Source organism: Mytilus galloprovincialis, chromosome 8 (assembly GCF_965363235.1).
Source record: "Mytilus galloprovincialis chromosome 8, xbMytGall1.hap1.1, whole genome shotgun sequence".
Taxonomy (NCBI): Eukaryota; Metazoa; Mollusca; class Bivalvia; order Mytilida; family Mytilidae; genus Mytilus; species Mytilus galloprovincialis.
This window is the reverse complement of record NC_134845.1, coordinates 7,305,273-7,323,719: the sequence shown is the minus strand read 5'-3', so window position 1 is coordinate 7,323,719 and position 18,447 is coordinate 7,305,273. Positions and strand designations below refer to the sequence as shown.

The window sequence follows — 18,447 nt, the reverse complement described above, 5'->3', positions numbered from 1 at the left end:
TTGTTACGTTCGGAGGACGTGTTTTTCAACAGACTGTCGGCATTCCAATGGGAACAAACTGTGCCCCTCTACTCGCCGACTTGTTTCTTTATTATTATGAGGCTGACTTCATGCAGGAACTTCTTAGGAAGAAAGATAAGAAGTTAGCAATATCCTTTAACTCTACTTTCCGCTATATAGATGATGTTCTTTCACTAAACAATTCAAAATTTGGTGACTATGTGGAACGCATCTATCCAATCGAACTAGAGATAAAGGATACTACAGATACAGTTAAGTCGGCTTCATATCTTGACTTACATCTAGAAATTGACAATGAAGGTCGGTTAAAAACAAAACTTTACGACAAAAGAGATGATTTCAGCTTTCCAATTGTGAACTTTCCATTTCTAAGTAGCAACATTCCAGCAGCACCTGCATACGGGGTATATATCTCCCAATTGATACGATATTCCCGTGCTTGCATTTCCTATCATGATTTTCTTGATAGAGGTTTGCTGCTCACAAGGAAGTTATTAAATCAAGAATTCCAAATGGTGAAGTTGAAATCATCCCTTCGTAAATTTTACGGACGCCATCACGAGTTGGTTGACCGTTATGGAATAACCGTTTCACAAATGATATCGGATATGTTCCTTACGTCGTAACTACAATCCCCTTCCCTTTCATGAATATGACCTACCGAATTAGACTATTTACCGGATGTGTAATCACATAAGCAACACGACGGGTGCCACATGTGGAGCAGGATCTGCTTACCCTTCCGGAGCACCTGAGATCACCCCTAGTTTTTGGTGGGGTTCGTGTTGTTTATTCTTTAGTTTTCTATGTTGTGTCGTGTGTACTATTGTTTTTCTGTTTGTCTTTTTTATTTTTAGCCATGGCGTTGTCAGTTTGTTTTAGATTTATGAGTTTGACCGTCCCTTTGGTATCTTTCGTCCCTCTTTTATTACCACTGGGTCGATGTCTCTGCTGGTGGACATTTTGTCCCCGAGGACATCATCCGCCCAGTAGCAAAACTACAATTGCATGAACTTACGAAGATTAAACAGGAAACTGGCTCGGACGTCGCCCAGTATAAAAAGGTCCGAAGCAGACGTCACCATGGACACGGTGTCGTCTGATACGGCAGGTGTCCCCTCATCACCAGACATGACAAATATCTCAAACACGACTCATTCAGATCATCGTCCTAGTGACAATAGCAATATTACACATACACAGCCATGTTCAGTTCTCCTTAAAGACATTTTGGTGTTTGATGACACAGTACAACACTGTCGCATTTCAAAATGTGAGACCAAAGGCTGCAAAACTTGTGCTATTTTAATTACAGATGCTGAATTCACTAGCAATTTGACCAAGAAGTCATATTTTACCAGAAGTTACGATGATCTGAATTGTAAATCGATAAATGTCGTCTACGGATTAGAGTGCAACCTTTGCGGATTGGTATACGTCGGAGAAACGAAAGGAAGGCTAAACAAACGTATGTGCGGTCATAGATCAGACATTAACCTTAATGCTAACGACATTCTATACCAGCATTTCAATCAGCCCGATCATTCCATCGTTTCTATGACAGTTCGCATTATCGAAAAGATATACCATAGCTCTAACAATCCTAATCTTTCAACGACTCTCCGTAGACAAAAAGAAGACTATTGGATTAGACAATTGGGAACTGCAACACCTTATGGCTGCAATGACAAAATTGATGGTATAGGTATTCTATCTAGTCCTTCGTGTAACTCGGTGAATGTGATGAATATTTTCAACTCGACTCCTCGACGTAGACGCAGTCATGGTCATCGTCATTATACATCACCTTCTCTGCATGATGTCTCTATTAATGACTTGCTGCCATTCATACAAAAGCCGTTAGGTATTCATCACATTCGCACGAAACTTTATTCATTACCCCTTTCAAAACTTCATTCTCTGTTTAATTTATGTTTGGAATCCACTGTTACAAACCCTCATTCAAACCAATACAAACTTGAAGCTATAATTTCGGATATTGCAAGTCACAGACTTTTCAGGCCAGTTCGCATTGGAAAAGATGAAAAAGAGAAAAGATCTTTTCTTAATCTGTCCTTTGCCAACAAAGGTCTCGATGGCGTCAACCTAGGCAATATCCTTCATCATAAATTAGTGCAATCGAAAATACCTCCTTATTTCAAAGACCAGTCTGTACCAATAATTTCTTATACCTATACCAAACCTATTGCAACTAAAATTTTCAATTACAAACGCGTTTTGCAGGATCTCGATATTGACGACTTCAAGTCTAAACCTCCTGATTGCACTTGTGCTAGTTCCAAATTCACATATAATCCTGCTGGCCACGTTATTACCGGTGACCTTAACATTGTTAATAACACTTCTCTACGAAATGTGTTATCGAAAGGTCCCAAATATCGTGAGCCAAAATCCATCAATTGGAAATACAACTTTAAAATTTTGATGGATTCAGTCGAGGATTATGCCAGGCAATGGGCTAAGCGCGAGAAGGAAGACGTAGACACTCTTTCCGAATGGATTAAGGCAGTGAGGTCGTTGATACAAATCAGAATTAAGAAACTGAATGGGTCCATCAATGCCCATGCTACGTCAATCTTTAAAGACCCAAATGTTGCAAAACACCTATCCGACCTCCATGACAAATATGTTGTTGTCCCCGCAGATAAAGCCCCAAATAACATCGTTTTTGTGTGTAAAATTCACTACATCAACTGCTTGATAAACGAATTAGGTATTGACAATTCACTTGGAAACTCAACATATACCCTCACGACACTTACCAAAGAGGAAATCCTGGATAATCATAGGTCTGTTCTATGTTCCTTTGGAATTTCAACCAAGGATGAAGAACTGGATCTTCCATCACTGTATTGGATACCTAAACTACATAAGTGTCCTTACAAGCAACGGTATATTGCTGGGTCTTCCAAGTGCTCCACGAAACCTCTTTCTAAATTATTAACATATATTTTATCAGCAATCAAAGACGGGCTTCAAAGTTATTGTGAAACTGCCTATTCTAGAGGTGGCGTGAATCAGATGTGGATACTTAAAAATTCAAAAGATCTTTTAGAATACATACAATCTAACTCTCTTTCATCTTGTAACAGTATTAAAACATTTGACTTTTCTACCCTGTACACAAGTATTCCACATTCCAAACTAAAAGACAAATTAAAAGAGTTGGTATTACTTTGCTTCATAAAAAAGAATGGCCAACGTAGTTACAAGTATCTTGTCTTAGGGAGGGATAAATCCTACTTTGTAAAGAATCACTCTGATTCAAACAAAAAATTCTCTGAAACTGATATTATCAAGATGCTTGATTTCTTGATTGACAACATATTTGTTACGTTCGGAGGACGTGTTTTTCAACAGACTGTCGGCATTCCAATGGGAACAAACTGTGCCCCTCTACTCGCCGACTTGTTTCTTTATTATTATGAGGGTGACTTCATGCAGGAACTTCTTAGGAAGAAAGATAAGAAGTTAGCAATATCCTTTAACTCTACTTTCCGCTATATAGATGATGTTCTTTCACTAAACAATTCAAAATTTGGTGACTATGTGGAACGCATCTATCCAATCGAACTAGAGATAAAGGATACTACAGATACAGTTAAGTCGGCTTCATATCTTGACTTACATCTAGAAATTGACAATGAAGGTCGGTTGAAAACAAAACTTTACGACAAAAGAGATGATTTCAGCTTTCCAATTGTGAACTTTCCATTTCTAAGTAGCAACATTCCAGCAGCACCTGCATACGGGGTATATATCTCCCAATTGATACGATATTCCCGTGCTTGCATTTCCTATCATGATTTTCTTGATAGAGGTTTGCTGCTCACAAGGAAGTTATTAAACCAAGAATTCCAAATGGTGAAGTTGAAATCATCCCTTCGTAAATTTTACGGACGCCATCACGAGTTGGTTGACCGTTATGGAATAACCGTTTCACAAATGATATCGGATATGTTCCTTACGTCGTAACTACAATCCCCTTCCCTTTCATGAATATGACCTACCGAATTAGACTATTTACCGGATGTGTAATCACATAAGCAACACGACGGGTGCCACATGTGGAGCAGGATCTGCTTACCCTTCCGGAGCACCTGAGATCACCCCTAGTTTTTGGTGGGGTTCGTGTTGTTTATTCTTTAGTTTTCTATGTTGTGTCGTGTGTACTATTGTTTTTCTGTTTGTCTTTTTTATTTTTAGCCATGGCGTTGTCAGTTTGTTTTAGATTTATGAGTTTGACCGTCCCTTTGGTATCTTTCGTCCCTCTTCTTTTACAGATTTTCCTCAAGCAGGAGTTATGGAATGAGGAAAGCCTTTTATATCCGATTGGATAATTCTCTAGCATTCTGTCCCAAATAAAGTACTGACTTCAAATGGGTGGTGTATATTCTGATCTTCGTTTTCACACTGATTGACCCTCTCTTCCATATGGGCTTTAAATGGCAGAATGCATATCTAGCTTTGCTCATTCTGGCTCTTCTATTTTTTATGCCCCACCTACGATAGTAGAGGGGCATTATGTTTTCTGGTCTGTGGCTCCGTTCGTTCGTCCGTCTGTTCCTGCGTCCGTTCGTCCCGCTTCAGGTTAAAGTTTTTGGTCAAGGTAGTTTTTTATGAGGTTTAAGTCCAATCCACTTGAAACTTAGTACACTTGTTCCCTCTGATATGATCTTTCTAATTTAAATGCCAAATCACAGTTTTTACCCCAATTTCACGGTCCACTGAACATAGAAAATGATAGTGCGAGTGGAACACATTCTTGTTTGCTGTACTATTGGTAGTACTTAGCATGCTTCTAAGATAGGCAATGTCTTCTATTGCATTGGTTGTATTGTGTTGATGTTCATGAACTTGGTATTCTTCTCATTTATAGTCAGGTCTATACTTTGAGATGTTTCATTCAGTTTAGTGGTTTTGTTTTGCAAGTTGCTCCTGTTGCTTGAAAGTAGACAGATGTCATCAGCAAAATCTTAATCATTTATTAAAGAATTGATGGTCCATTTGATGACTGTGATTTCAAGTCCCTATGTTGTTCTCATGTACACCAATCTATTGCTGTAATGAATAAGATAGGAGATATAACACACTCTTGTCGTACTCCAAATGTTACTTAGAACCATTCCGACTCTGGCCGTAATATAATACACAGCATTCATAGTTGTTATAGATATACTCATCATAGATACCAGGCTTTATTCATTTGTTTTGTAAATTTACTGTATTAAATTAAACGGTTATGGTGACTTGAGTAACACCGGTATCACTCAGATTAGAATGCTACCTTGACAGGTAAGTTTGTATTTAGCCTATAAAATACTTATTTAGCCTTGAGAATTGAAAGGTCAGTTTATCCCATTCATATAAGGGTCAGAATGGGATTTACAGAGTAGAGAATACATGTAATAGCAACAAATAAATAGAGAATAGAGAAAATGAACAACAATTAAATTAGACATCTATTCAAGATGGTTTGGTATAACTGATTGTTTCTTGCCCTTTATGTATATTTCACAGTGACCTTATGTGTTAGTGCTAAGAGTACATTGCACTGTCATATTTATTGATTTTCTGTTGGGACATGACCTACATTGTTAACATTCAAAACAGTGGCTTGAGATTTCAACTGATGTTAGTATAATAAATTAATATTTTGAATTGTATCCTGGTTGATAATGTCTTTTTCGGACCTGAATGTTTTCTTCATTCTTGTTCACATTATGATTATTTTAACCTTCGATGCACATTTAAAGATAGAAAAAATTTCAGCCCTCATTTAAAATATTTTGAAACTAAATAATAATCTGTCAGATTTGGTGTAAACAAAAACAAGACAGTGTAATAGATAGTCCGCAAGCATAGTCTATTTCCATAAAGTCAAGCAGATAGTTTTTTTATATCTGGAAAAAAACTACCATGTAAAGACAAAGAAATATGCAAATAAAAGGCCGAAAAAACCCCCATAAATTCAACATTAACAGATTTTTAACAATTAAATCAAGTTGCACAAAGTTTTAAGTATTGATCAGAATATAGGGTTCTTTTGTAATAAACAATATCACAATAACAATAAAGGGACCTAAATTTTGGACAAGGTAATATGCGGTATGGGGTTTGCTCAATGTTGAAGGCCGTACGGTTACCTATAGTTGTTAATGTCTGTGTAATTTTGGTCTTTTGTGGATAGTTGTCTCATTGGCAATCATACAACATCTTCTTTTTTATATGAAGCCAAATTTATCAACTTCTATTGTATAAATGGGATAAACTGACCTTTCAAGTATTTTATAGGCTAAATACAAACTTACCTATCAAGGTAGAATTGTAATCTGAGTGATACCGGTGTTACTCAAGTCACCATAAATGATTCAAAACATTAAATTCTTTCTACTCAAGCCTGATTTCTTTAGGCGTCTATTGCCTAACAGTTTAACATTAAAGTGTCCAAATTGCTCGTCGACTTACTGTTTCTTGGTCTTCAATCTGTTTTGTTTTGAGCTTCACTATTGAGTTTCATGAAGACGAACCCGCGTCTAGTGTACCAAATTATAAGCCTGTAATCATGTTTGATTATGTTATCCAGAGTTAATAACCTTTATCAAATATATTGATCTGTGATGAGGTAATTGTACTGCTTATAAACATTTATATGAATAATTGCTTTTCCTATTAGACGAAGATGGTGATGTTTACATTGATATATTTTTTCGGAACCAAAAAAGATGTATTATTTGAAATAAATTGATCAAATTCCTAATATACTAGTAGTAGGTTCTTGAATAATCAATTGCTTTATACGTAGTAATACATGACCACGTTTTTGAAAATTCTAAGAAATTTACGAAATTCGAATGTACGTGTTAGGACATTACAAAAAAATCGGGTAAAAGTAGAAAAATGTTATGTTCCATATGACTTCTTTTTATAGAGTTATCCTGGCTGAGGCCTGGTATACTCTTTATTCCCATACCCATATTTCTTGTCATCAAAAGTACGGATAACTATATAAGAGCTTGTTTGTTTCAATCAAAAGTCAGATTAGTAAACAATATACTAGTTACCATGTGGTTTTGGTTAATATAATATTAAAGATGCATTGTATGAGAATTTAACACTGAATAACATAATAACGACTAATTATTTTACAGGTACTTGATCCGTCCATACTTGCCGGTGCTTACCATATGAGAGATGATGCTCTGTTGTTATATGACGCTATCAAAACATATGTGGAGAAATATGTATTGCTCTATTATTGTGAGTTAAATTATATAAGTTGATTTTGTAAACCACGAGATTAATCATTTATATTTTCACAAGTAAGGAGCCTTAATTTTAAGCTTGACACAATGAACTAATAGGTATATTGATAAACAAACGTAAGTATATGAGCTCTAAGCTTGTTTCGAGTGTGATACGACACCCAAGCAAACTTTCCTTTTCAATGATCTGCAAAAAAGTCAATTATTTTTCAAACTTCATCAGGTATCATATTCTGTCAAATAACGGAAAAATAGCAAAACATGAAAAAAAATAAATAAGAACGCATGACTTCATAATTGAGTATTGACTGATTAGGAAACCCGTAATCAATCATATTGGAAAGTATAAATCGCTTGTAAAAAAACAAATATTTAGTTTGCTTATACATGTTATAAGAAGGTTTATTTAACTGTTGACCTTGATGTTTACCTCACATTTTCTATAATTCATACATCATTGCTATCTATCTTAAAAATCATGGGTGTTTATATACCACTTGTATTCTCTCAAACTTATATTTAGATATATTGATGATTTTCAGACAAACTCAACCAACATACTTAATAAATGTCATTTATATTTGTTTGAAATTTTTCATTATTATAAATATATTTCCAGTGCTTCAGGTTTTTCATTCACCGCTCTACAAATTTAAAGTTCCCTTCATGTTTACTTGTATCTGAATTTATTGTCGTTCCTAAGTTTCCGGTTGTTCTCTGAAGTAACATCATCAGCGTTTCATGCTCTACATTTATTACCCTATATGGATTCGTCCTCAGTCTAAATTTTACAACCAAATATAGGACACAATCGGACATATTATTTGTAAGACGGTCAGTCTTGTATATGCATTTCTAAGTACATAAAACAGGTCGCTAATGAGTTTTGCCACAAACACAATTATCTAGTAAACCAACCAACTCGTGATTATTACAGATGCGTCGATCTTATTCGTCTTTCCTTATAATTCAGTTCGATTTGTTTTTTGTGTCTGAAGCACATTGATATCAAAGGTACCAGAATTAAAATTTAAAACGCCAGACACGCGTTTCGTCTACATAAGACTCATAAGTGACGCTCAGGACAAAAAAGTTATAAAGTACAAAGTTAAGGAGCATTTAGGACTCAAAATACCAAAAAAATGTGCCAATTACGGAATGGCTAAGGTAATCCTTTCCTGAGAAAAGAAAATCCTTCGTTTTTTGAAAAAAAATTTGTAACAGGATATTTATGAAATGACCATATAATTAATGTTCATGCCAACACCGAGGTGCTGACACCACTGTTAATGAATTTCTGATAGTTTGAACATGCACGACCGGTGTAACGTTTTAAAAGAGAAATGTAAATACTATACGATGGGACAGATGATATGTTACTACTGAGAAAGGAAATTGATAATTGACGAGATTATCATAGATTCTCTTTTGAAGTTGACCACCTGTCTCAGTATCAAGGGAAAATAAAGATATTAAGCAGAGCTTTTAGTTCTGGAATATATTTCATATAAAGTAGACTGGGATATATGAGTTCCGACAACTTACTGAAATAAGGGTTATTGATGGAAACAACATAATAAATTTATCTGACAATAAAATCATAGAACACGGTAATAGTTGGACTTATTTACTTTTAAGAAGGTTATGTTCTTTGTTTGATTTATTGGACTAGAAGTTGCTTTTGGTGGTTAAAAAAGTTCCATACATTTTAAAGCATAAAGTTTTCTTTTTCTTTTGATATTTTATGTGATTTCTAACGACTTAACTTACTGTCAGATTGCTAGTATCCTTACGTTAATCATAACTTTTTTAAACAGCCACAGAGGGTTCATTGGACGCAGATTATGAGTTACAGAATTGGGGAGCAGAACTTGTGAAGTCAAGAGATGATGGTGGAGTCGGAATTCTGGTTTGTAGATAACAAAAAGATAGTATAACTGTGAACACAATATTCCAATAATTTATTAATCGTGTTTCAAGTTCTTATAGTGTCTGCATTTTCAAAGCAAGAATATACATAATAATTGTAAAATAAAATTAAAAAAAATCACAAAGAAAGAGATGTTATGAATAGAAGCGTAATTATTTATTACTATTTTTTAAAAGATAAACTGAAAACACGTCGGTTTGCAACAATAAAACACAATCAAGTTTCTGCATGTGCAAACAATATAAATCAGTTATTGAAAATGTTTTGTCTTCACGTGTTTTTGTCTTCTCTCAATCAAATAACAAGAACTTGTTCCTAGTACAAGGATGCCCCATCCTTACTTTCATTTTCGATGTTCAGTGGACCATGAAAATGGGGTAAAAAAATCTAATTTGCCATTACAATTAAAAAGATCGTATTATATTAATATGTGTAGACAAGTTTCAAGTTGGTTGGATCTCAACTTCATTCAAAACTATCTCGACCAAAAACTTAAACCTGAAGCGGGACAGGCGGACGAACGAACAGACGGATAAAAGAACGAACTAACGAACGGACGCACAGACCAGGATATATAATGCCTATATATATATAGCTATAAATGGGACATAAAACAGTATATCACATTTCAAGTTATTGCTGTATTTCAGGGAGTCCCAGGTAATGGTAAATTCAAATCAACAGATCAACTTGTTATAACATTGACAGCCATTATCTATACATGTAGTGCTGGTCATGCCGCAGCCAACTTCCCACAGTACGATGAATATGGTGCTCCATTCAACTACCCATATTATCTGTCTGGAGTTCCTCCTAAAGACAAGGTTTGTACATACATATGTTGACTGAGGTATTTAATCTTAGTACCTTTGATAAGTATTTACCCATTTCAAATTACTTTTGCATAATGTTTTGTCTATTGAAATAATATGCGGTAAAAACAGGATATATAATCTCGTAGTAGCGTAGCGTAATGTAATAAAGTTCCCAAAGTGACATTCAAACTAATAAGTCAAATATAACCCGACAGCCTATGACAAAGAACGAAGAAGACCAAAAGACAAAAAAATAATTTACGAGACATACCATTGAAAACTAGATACTGCAATAACCCAATCAGATCGCGGCAGTGATAGCATGTGCTTTGGTATAAAAGTTTCAAAATTATAAATAAACCCTCGAAATATTATAGATATGTCTGTCAGAAGCCATACGTTTAATCTATGGCATGAAAATACGGATTTTTTGTGTTACTAAAACTTGCTGTTACAAAATGATAGAAATTATTATAAATTAAGGAATGTATCTCCCTCATGCAAAGCTCTGATTCCTATCACGGATTTGGCTATACTTTTTTGACCTTTTGGATTATAGCTCTTCATCTTTTATATAAGCTTTGGATTTCATATATTTTGGCCACGAGCATCACTGAAGAGACATGTATTTTCGAAATGCGCATCTGGTGCAAGAAAATTGATACCGTTAATTTTATAAATCTATAATAGCATGATTGCTTTTTTTGTTGGCAAACGTTGATATACTTTTAAGATGTTGCTCTCTGCTGGAATTACCATGATATTTTTTTTCGCAAAAGGTCTTATTTAGAAAATATAGGTGCTCCTGTCTGAATTTTCGGTCCAGATTTTATAACTTTGAAATGATGACATATGCATTTTCAAATTATGGCATCGTTCATGAATTCAGATCGATTTCTTTATTTTGTATCGATAATAAATTCTGCTGAAGACCAAATATTGATTATAAGCTAATAACCATTTTATTACTTTTTTTATTATTCATCAAGAAAAAAAGGAACCTTCAGAAAAAGACACGTTAATTAACTATTAAATCAAATATATTTAAATTTTCATTTATTGATACTGATTAGTGACTTCAAACCTTTAATATATAAGACACACGAAACGATAACATTTACAAAATAGAATGTGTTCCTAGTACACGGATGCCTCATTCGTACTATTATTTTCTATGTTCTGTGGACCGGAAAAATGGTGTATTTGTTTTAAATTTGGCATTAGATATAGAAAGACCATATCATAGGGAACATGTGTACCAAGTGTCAAGCTAATTGGATTTCAACTTCATAAAAAACTACCTCGACCTAAAACTTTTACCTAAACAAAAAACTTTAACCTGAAGCGGTACAGACGAACTGACGGACAAACGAACGGACGACGGACACACAGAAAAAAACCATTATGCCCATAAATGGGACATAAAAACTGTAAATTAATTCTATAATAGCATTCCCTCTACCTTTCAGTTCGTTACTCATCAAATTAGTATCTTACTTAAGGTAGCTGCAATAAGTTGTGTAGCAAAAACGTCTCCGGAGCTTCGAAGCAAAACAGATTCATTTATATCTAGTTTCATGTTTTTAAAGAGTCCAGTCACAAAAGAAACCATCCTAAAGACTATTCCGAGCAGAGACAAACTTCTACAGATCATGACAGTCACAAAAGTTCTTAGTGAGAAGGCAACAAAAAGTCTTGGTGATTTTGAGAAACAGTTTATTGTTGACCCAAAAGCAGTAAAAGTTGTTGAAGAGTAAGTTCTACCAATATTCATATACTCTTTTTCCTTATTTCTAAACCAACTAGATATAAGTATAGTCTTAAATGCACGGCATATTACATATATACGACATATATTAAACTATATGATGCAATAATAGCAATAAATCAGTCATTATCTATCAAATAGCGTCAATCATCTGGTGGTGGTGTTCGCAAGATTTTAGAAAAGATGTTTTAACTACACCTTTTGAAATTATTGGTTAAAAAATCTTTTTTGTAATAATGTCATAAGCAGCGAATATCAATTAAATTTATCTAAATATATTTTCAACCGTTCTTTTTTGTTAATTTCTAGTTTAAGTCAAGATATTTGGTTTAAATATTTCTGTTATATCCTCCATTTTTTTGGGTGAAAACATGTTCAACAAAGTCATCAAATTTTTAAGTATCTTTTATCAGAACACCCGAGTTGCATGGTAAATGGTAAATATCATAATTGATGGTTGTGACCAGTATATTATGCAGCTCAAACGAATATTTAGACTAACCGACACACAAGGTTGGGTTGTTGCCTCTAAATTGGAAATTTTTGGTCATTTTGGTTATTATCTTGAATATTATTATAGATAGAGATAAATTGTAAACAGCAATACTGTTCAGCCAAGTAAGATCTACAAATAAGTCAACATGACTTAAATGGTCAGTTGACCCCTGAAGGAGTTATTGCCCTTTATAGTCATTTTTTACCAATTTTTCATAAATTTGTGTAATCCTTTACAAAAATCTTCTCCTTTTAAACTACTTGGCCACACTCATCATTGGGGTATTTAGTTTAAAAAATGTGTGCTGTGACTCAGCCAACTAACCAAGATGGCCGCCATGGCTAAAAAATAGAACATAGGGGTAAAATGTAGATTTTGGCTTTTAACTTTAACACTAAAGCATTTAGAGCAAATCTGACATAAATCTGAGATAAACTGTAAACAGCAATAATGTTCAGCCAAGTAAGATGTACAAATAAGTCAACATGGCAAAAATGGTCAGTTGAAACCCTTAAGGAGTTATTGCCTTTATAGTCAATTTTTAACAATTTTCATTAATTAATTGTAAGTACCACGAATGTTCAGAAATGTAAGATCTACAAACACATCACCATCACCAAAACACAATTTTGTCATGAATCTATCTGTTTCCTTTGTTTAATATGCACATAGACCAAGGTGAGCGACACAGGCATTTAAGAGCATCTAGTTTGTTACCCCCAGTGATGCTTAGGTATCATTTAAAACAAAGTCTGCTGTGGACTCGTTAACTTTTATTAAACGCAAACAATAAGCACTTTAGAACAAAAAAATATCATAGTTGTGAGTCTCATATAGTTCCCTGTTCTAGCATCAACTTGCTTAAAGAAGGCTAGGTGAACATATAACAGATAGAATACAAATATTAATAATTTGATCTAATTATGTAACAAGGGAGACTCAGTCACGATTTCACGCAAATCAAAGGTTATATCATTAAACAAAAATATCATCAACGTCAGATCTAAATTTATGAATTTCTAAACAGTTGTAAGAAAAAAAACCATAAGACCAAGAGTATACATTGTACATGTACTTTAAAACCTGTTATTTTTTTCAAAGTTGAATTTTAGTGGGCGTATTCATTTCAGTATTTATCATTGTCATTGTAGGTTTCGACAGTCATTACGAGAAGTTGGAAAAACAATAGAGTCAAGAAACAAAAAGAGGAAATATCCATATGATTGGCTTCTTCCAAAGTCAATACCTAATGCCATAAGCATTTAATCACTTATTTATTAACTGAATTTACACACAATATTATTTCTTCACCCTATAGTTAATAAATCTTGAATAATTCAAATTTATTCCATGTATTTGAAACTACTTTTTTGTTTGAAGTAGTTTTCAAAATATAATTTTGTTTTGAACATGAAATGCTAGGACATCTTGCGTATTTATATCATCATCAAAGAATTAAACTTCTAAGTTACTCTAGCTTTACTCGTGTGTTATAATTACGATTTATTGTGCTCAACTACAAGATATTTTCGTTTTTTGATACTTTTGATTGAATTGTACAGATTATGTTTATGTTAAATCTAAAAAAATTCCGTCCTGTATTACTGTCACAATAAAATTTTGAAATTATTTGACAGTTGTTTACCTGTGTATTTATTGTTTGCAATATTAAGCTGGCCGAGTTTTTATGGAGTTCAGCTGGTCCCGTAACGAGCTGGTGACCACGTCGGTGGTTGTGTTTTGTTATAAATTAAAGGCAAAGGTTGTTGTACAAATGAAGGTAGAAAAAAATTGTGTGAATCACATTAACTCCAAAAAGAAGTGAATACAACCGTATTGCTAGAGAAGCTTTTCCTGATGTACACGAAACACCCGCTATTCATATCCACACTTAGTCACATTGTCACATTCGAGGAAGGAGACACAAGCAGACGACTGCTCTATCTACGACCGCCAACACATTTCGATACTGTGTTGAAACAGACACGTGTATGTGTTCAAGTTAGATTAATGGTTAACATAATTGACCATATTTCAAGATTATTGACTTTTAAGTTAAATCAATGTTGTAGTCAGTTTGTTTATCTCTTTGACTTCGAAAGGTAATTAACTCTTAAAAAAAGATTTATTTATTTCTGGTTAAGTACAAATTCAATATGGCATTTTCTATCAACACTAGTTGCTTTATAACTGTCTTTCATACACTTAACATGGTTACTACAATGATTACTTATCAAATGAAAGGGTAGCATATTAATCTATTGTAATAAAAAATCATAATATCTAATAAAATTTGTAGATTTAGCTAACAAGGTCCTTTTATTTTTATAAAGTAACATTTGTTTAAAGTGGAAAGTTGTTTTAACGTTATATAAGCTTCAATCAGAAATTGCTTTTTTGTCCCTCTCTGTGATTACCTTTAGATAACTCTGGTTCATTTCCCAATCAATCTATCATGAAGGGAAGATAAATAATACGAATTTCAATCATAGTCATTTTCAAAAATGATATACAGTTCTTTATATTGGTATGTAATCATTTTAAACGTTTCAAATTTATGAAATTATATCCGTACATCAATGTTTTTGATACACCAATAACAAAAACTGAAATATATTGAATTGATACATTTTGTAACTATTCAAATTTATATCAGAAACCTAAACTTAATTATAAAATAATGAACCTGTTAAAGGGAGACAATACTCGCATAAATTTTTCGAATTGGCACATAATACAATGGAATGTCACTCTTGCATACAAATGGCACATCAATATAATTAATTAACCGTGCAATCGCGCTCCACCTTCAATGATGATTCTAAATTATAAATATAACCAAAAGTTGTTAATCTATAGATAATAAAAACTAATGAAATCTAACCCACAGTTAAAATATTTCTTTGCATTTTTTTAAAACTTCCTCAGTAAAATGCTTGAGCCACTTGACTTTCATAGCTCATAATTAACGTTTTTAACACAATATTTAAATAAAGTAGCTAAAGATTATTCGCTTCTGAAAGTGTAAGACGCAATAAAAAACCTTGCTTGCACCAGCTTACCCAAATACAGATTTAATTAAGTTCTGAACATTTCGACATTTCTTCGTTAAAACCGGTTTTAAACAAATCACAAGTACGTGTTAAGATCCGACTAAATACCCATATCTCGATATCGTCAGGTAAATTTGCTAGAAAGGGTACTGATTATAGTCAAACATAATGTTTTGGAGACATTCATATATAATTTACAACGAGGTAACGCTGGCTTAAACTTGTAATTGAAATAGACATTACACAAACACTGGAACCTTAAGCTTGTACACACACGGTAATTTGCTTAAACATAGGGGAAAAAAAAAAACCCACGAAAACTTGGCAATTTCTTTCATTTGTCACTGAGTGTTCCCATGCGACATTTCAATTATTGGGAAACAATTAATTTTACCTTAGAGAAAGTTGTCAATACCTACTTTCCATTCACCTTTGGTTTACCTTTTTCCTTTCCAGTTTTTATGTTCATAAATATCGCCTGCTAACTTTAAAAATAAAGCATTATTGTAGCAGGTTTATGCATCTCGTATATCTCAATAAAATGTATATAAAATACAACACTGCTACTGGAAAAGAGGCCTCGTACCTGGTTTGTTTTTGGTGAATTGAGAAAGAATAGACCGATGTATGTCAAACGTAAAGATTTGTATTTAACTAATGAGTATTCGACCTTGCTTGTATAATACAATTGATATCTAAAATTGTTTTTAAATAAATATAAAATATTATTCAGTGTATACTGTATGCGAGGACGAACAACATGTAAAATATTCATTATTGTTTTTTATCATATCACTTAGATCAAAAGGTGCTTGTCTACATAATTTATTACAAGATATATTGCAAGTTTTACGAAAATGTTCATATCGTTCAACTGATTGTCTATGTCGTTTCCATGCGGTGCCTAGTGCTTTGAAGTTAAATTAATTCAATATGGTGTTGATATAGAGTTTATATTTCACCATCGTCGTGTATTATGAATGTGGCAATAAAAGTCGCACAATGTTTGCGTACACTGTCGTACCTATGTAGTTAGTAAGGTTTGCCCCTTATACATATAGACTCCATTTTCAAAATGTTATATAAAAACAGGATACATATTTTCATTTGAACTCTAGGAGTGACTCAAAGCATGGACCTGAAAATCATAAGCAAATGTCTAAACGTAACAACAAGATTAATTGTGTACACTGTTTACCAGCATTTTAATCAGTCTTATAATCGAAAACAATTTATGAAAGCACGTTTTATCCTTAAAATTTTAAAAGTAAAATCACAAAAAAATCCAACTCTGAGGAATGTTCAAACGGACTTTCCTAATCCAATGGCAAAATCAAATGTTAAAATACATCAAACGAATGGATAACAACTGAATACCTTCACATAGACAAAGAGAGGTAAAAGATAAAAGATTACGTCTACGCTTTTGATTACGTCATTTGATTAGGGACTTTCCTTTTTTAATTTTCCTTGGTGTTCAGTATTGTGATTTTACTTTTTTTGTTTGTTAACCGGAGGGGTTATTGTGAAACTGTAAAAATACTTGTAGTTAGTGAAATGAAGTATATCAAATACAAGTTCTACACAACCGCAGTGCTAGATGCACGAGACTTATTTTATCATGACATAACAAAAACAGAAATTTTAAGTGTTTTTCCTTGAAAGCACAATTCTTTTTGTGTATGAACGACTTTTTTTTATCGTATTGAACGCATTACTTACTGATAGGGGTAAAACACACACTTAGCTTCTCATAAATCAATAATTTGTAAACTATTTAGTATTTGATTTATACATGATCATTCGTTGTTAAACATACTGATATCTGAGTGCGTATAAGTTTAACTAAAAGTATGTAGTAAATTAAGTAAGAATGACTTTTATATGACATTTAAAAGTGAATAACTATGAATAAAAAACTTTTTAAGGGTTCCACGAAATCCTATGCCTTGCTTTGCTATTGTAAAAGTGTAATATTGACTGCAAAAAGTAAGTTGATTTAAAAGTGAATTAAACTAAATCTAGCTTTTTAAGTTGTCTTGAAGATATGTCTCTATTCAAACTTTACTTTAAAAATATACAAATGTACAAATGCTAAAAACAACACGACAAGACTAAATAAAGCTAAAGATTTCTGATTTGGAACAGACACAAAAACGGCGAGGTGGGAGATGTTTTGTAAGATCTCAAACTTTTCCTTATTCCTCTAGCCAATGAGGAATAAACAAATATACAGAATATATAAGTAAAGTAAAACGATGTTTAAAAAAAAGAGACTGATTGTTGCAAAGTATCAAATAACAGTTGATAAAAAAAGACAATAATCAACATAAATTAACAATTACTAATAGTATCAACAGACATGCCTCAGTTTAAATGATCGAGAGATTATTCCTTGATCATATGATAATTAATCAAAAATCCGACCGTTAGGGGAATCTAGTATCATGCCATTTCAATTATACGAAAATATAATAACCAGCATTATGCCAACGTCTGGGTTAGTGTGTTTATTTTGAATAAAAATACCATGTAAAAGAATCTTTATTAATTAAAAATTACAATGTTTGATGACTTGACATCAGTATCGTTATTATATCACTTGTGAATCAGTGATTGCAAAGGCAATGTTTTCTTTTATCGGGAATAACAATATTTAATTGAAAAACAGAATGTGAAATACCTTAACGTTGAAGATGTATGCACGTTGGTTCATATTTAGGAATAATGTCCTTGTACCGATGATAGAACTTTGTAAAAGTGTTAACCCGTTTGTGATATTGAAAATTGATTGCTTTTCAGTACCTTTTCAAACAATTCAGAATTGAATTGATTTTAAGTTTAAATACAAACAACTACTGAACAATGTTAATATTAATTGCACTTATTTTAACTAATTTTAACCGAAATATTTGAATGCAACTGAATTTATTGCAGAGGTCATGGCTTATTAAGAAAATTAACTGAACGACAAAAAATGACTGAATGACTTCATTTTATCTTTTGAGAGCAATTTAGATTTGTCTTTCTAGAAAAAAATGTGTTCACAAGTGAATGGAGACACATAAATAATTAGTA

General features: G+C 33.0%; 1 protein-coding gene across 1 annotated transcript in view; it reads left to right on the top strand.

Annotated features, from left to right (window-relative positions):
• Positions 1-13,947, top strand: part of LOC143084969 (allene oxide synthase-lipoxygenase protein-like) — a 36,143-nt gene extending 22,196 nt beyond the window's left edge. The window contains exons 13-17 of the mRNA XM_076261065.1: positions 7,194-7,302; positions 9,125-9,216; positions 9,888-10,061; positions 11,642-11,805; positions 13,468-13,947. Coding sequence (XP_076117180.1) covers positions 7,194-7,302; positions 9,125-9,216; positions 9,888-10,061; positions 11,642-11,805; positions 13,468-13,582 — 654 coding nt within the window. The 3' untranslated portion in view covers positions 13,583-13,947. The remainder of the gene's footprint in view (positions 1-7,193; positions 7,303-9,124; positions 9,217-9,887; positions 10,062-11,641; positions 11,806-13,467) is intronic.
• Positions 13,948-18,447: the final 4,500 nt, after the last annotated feature.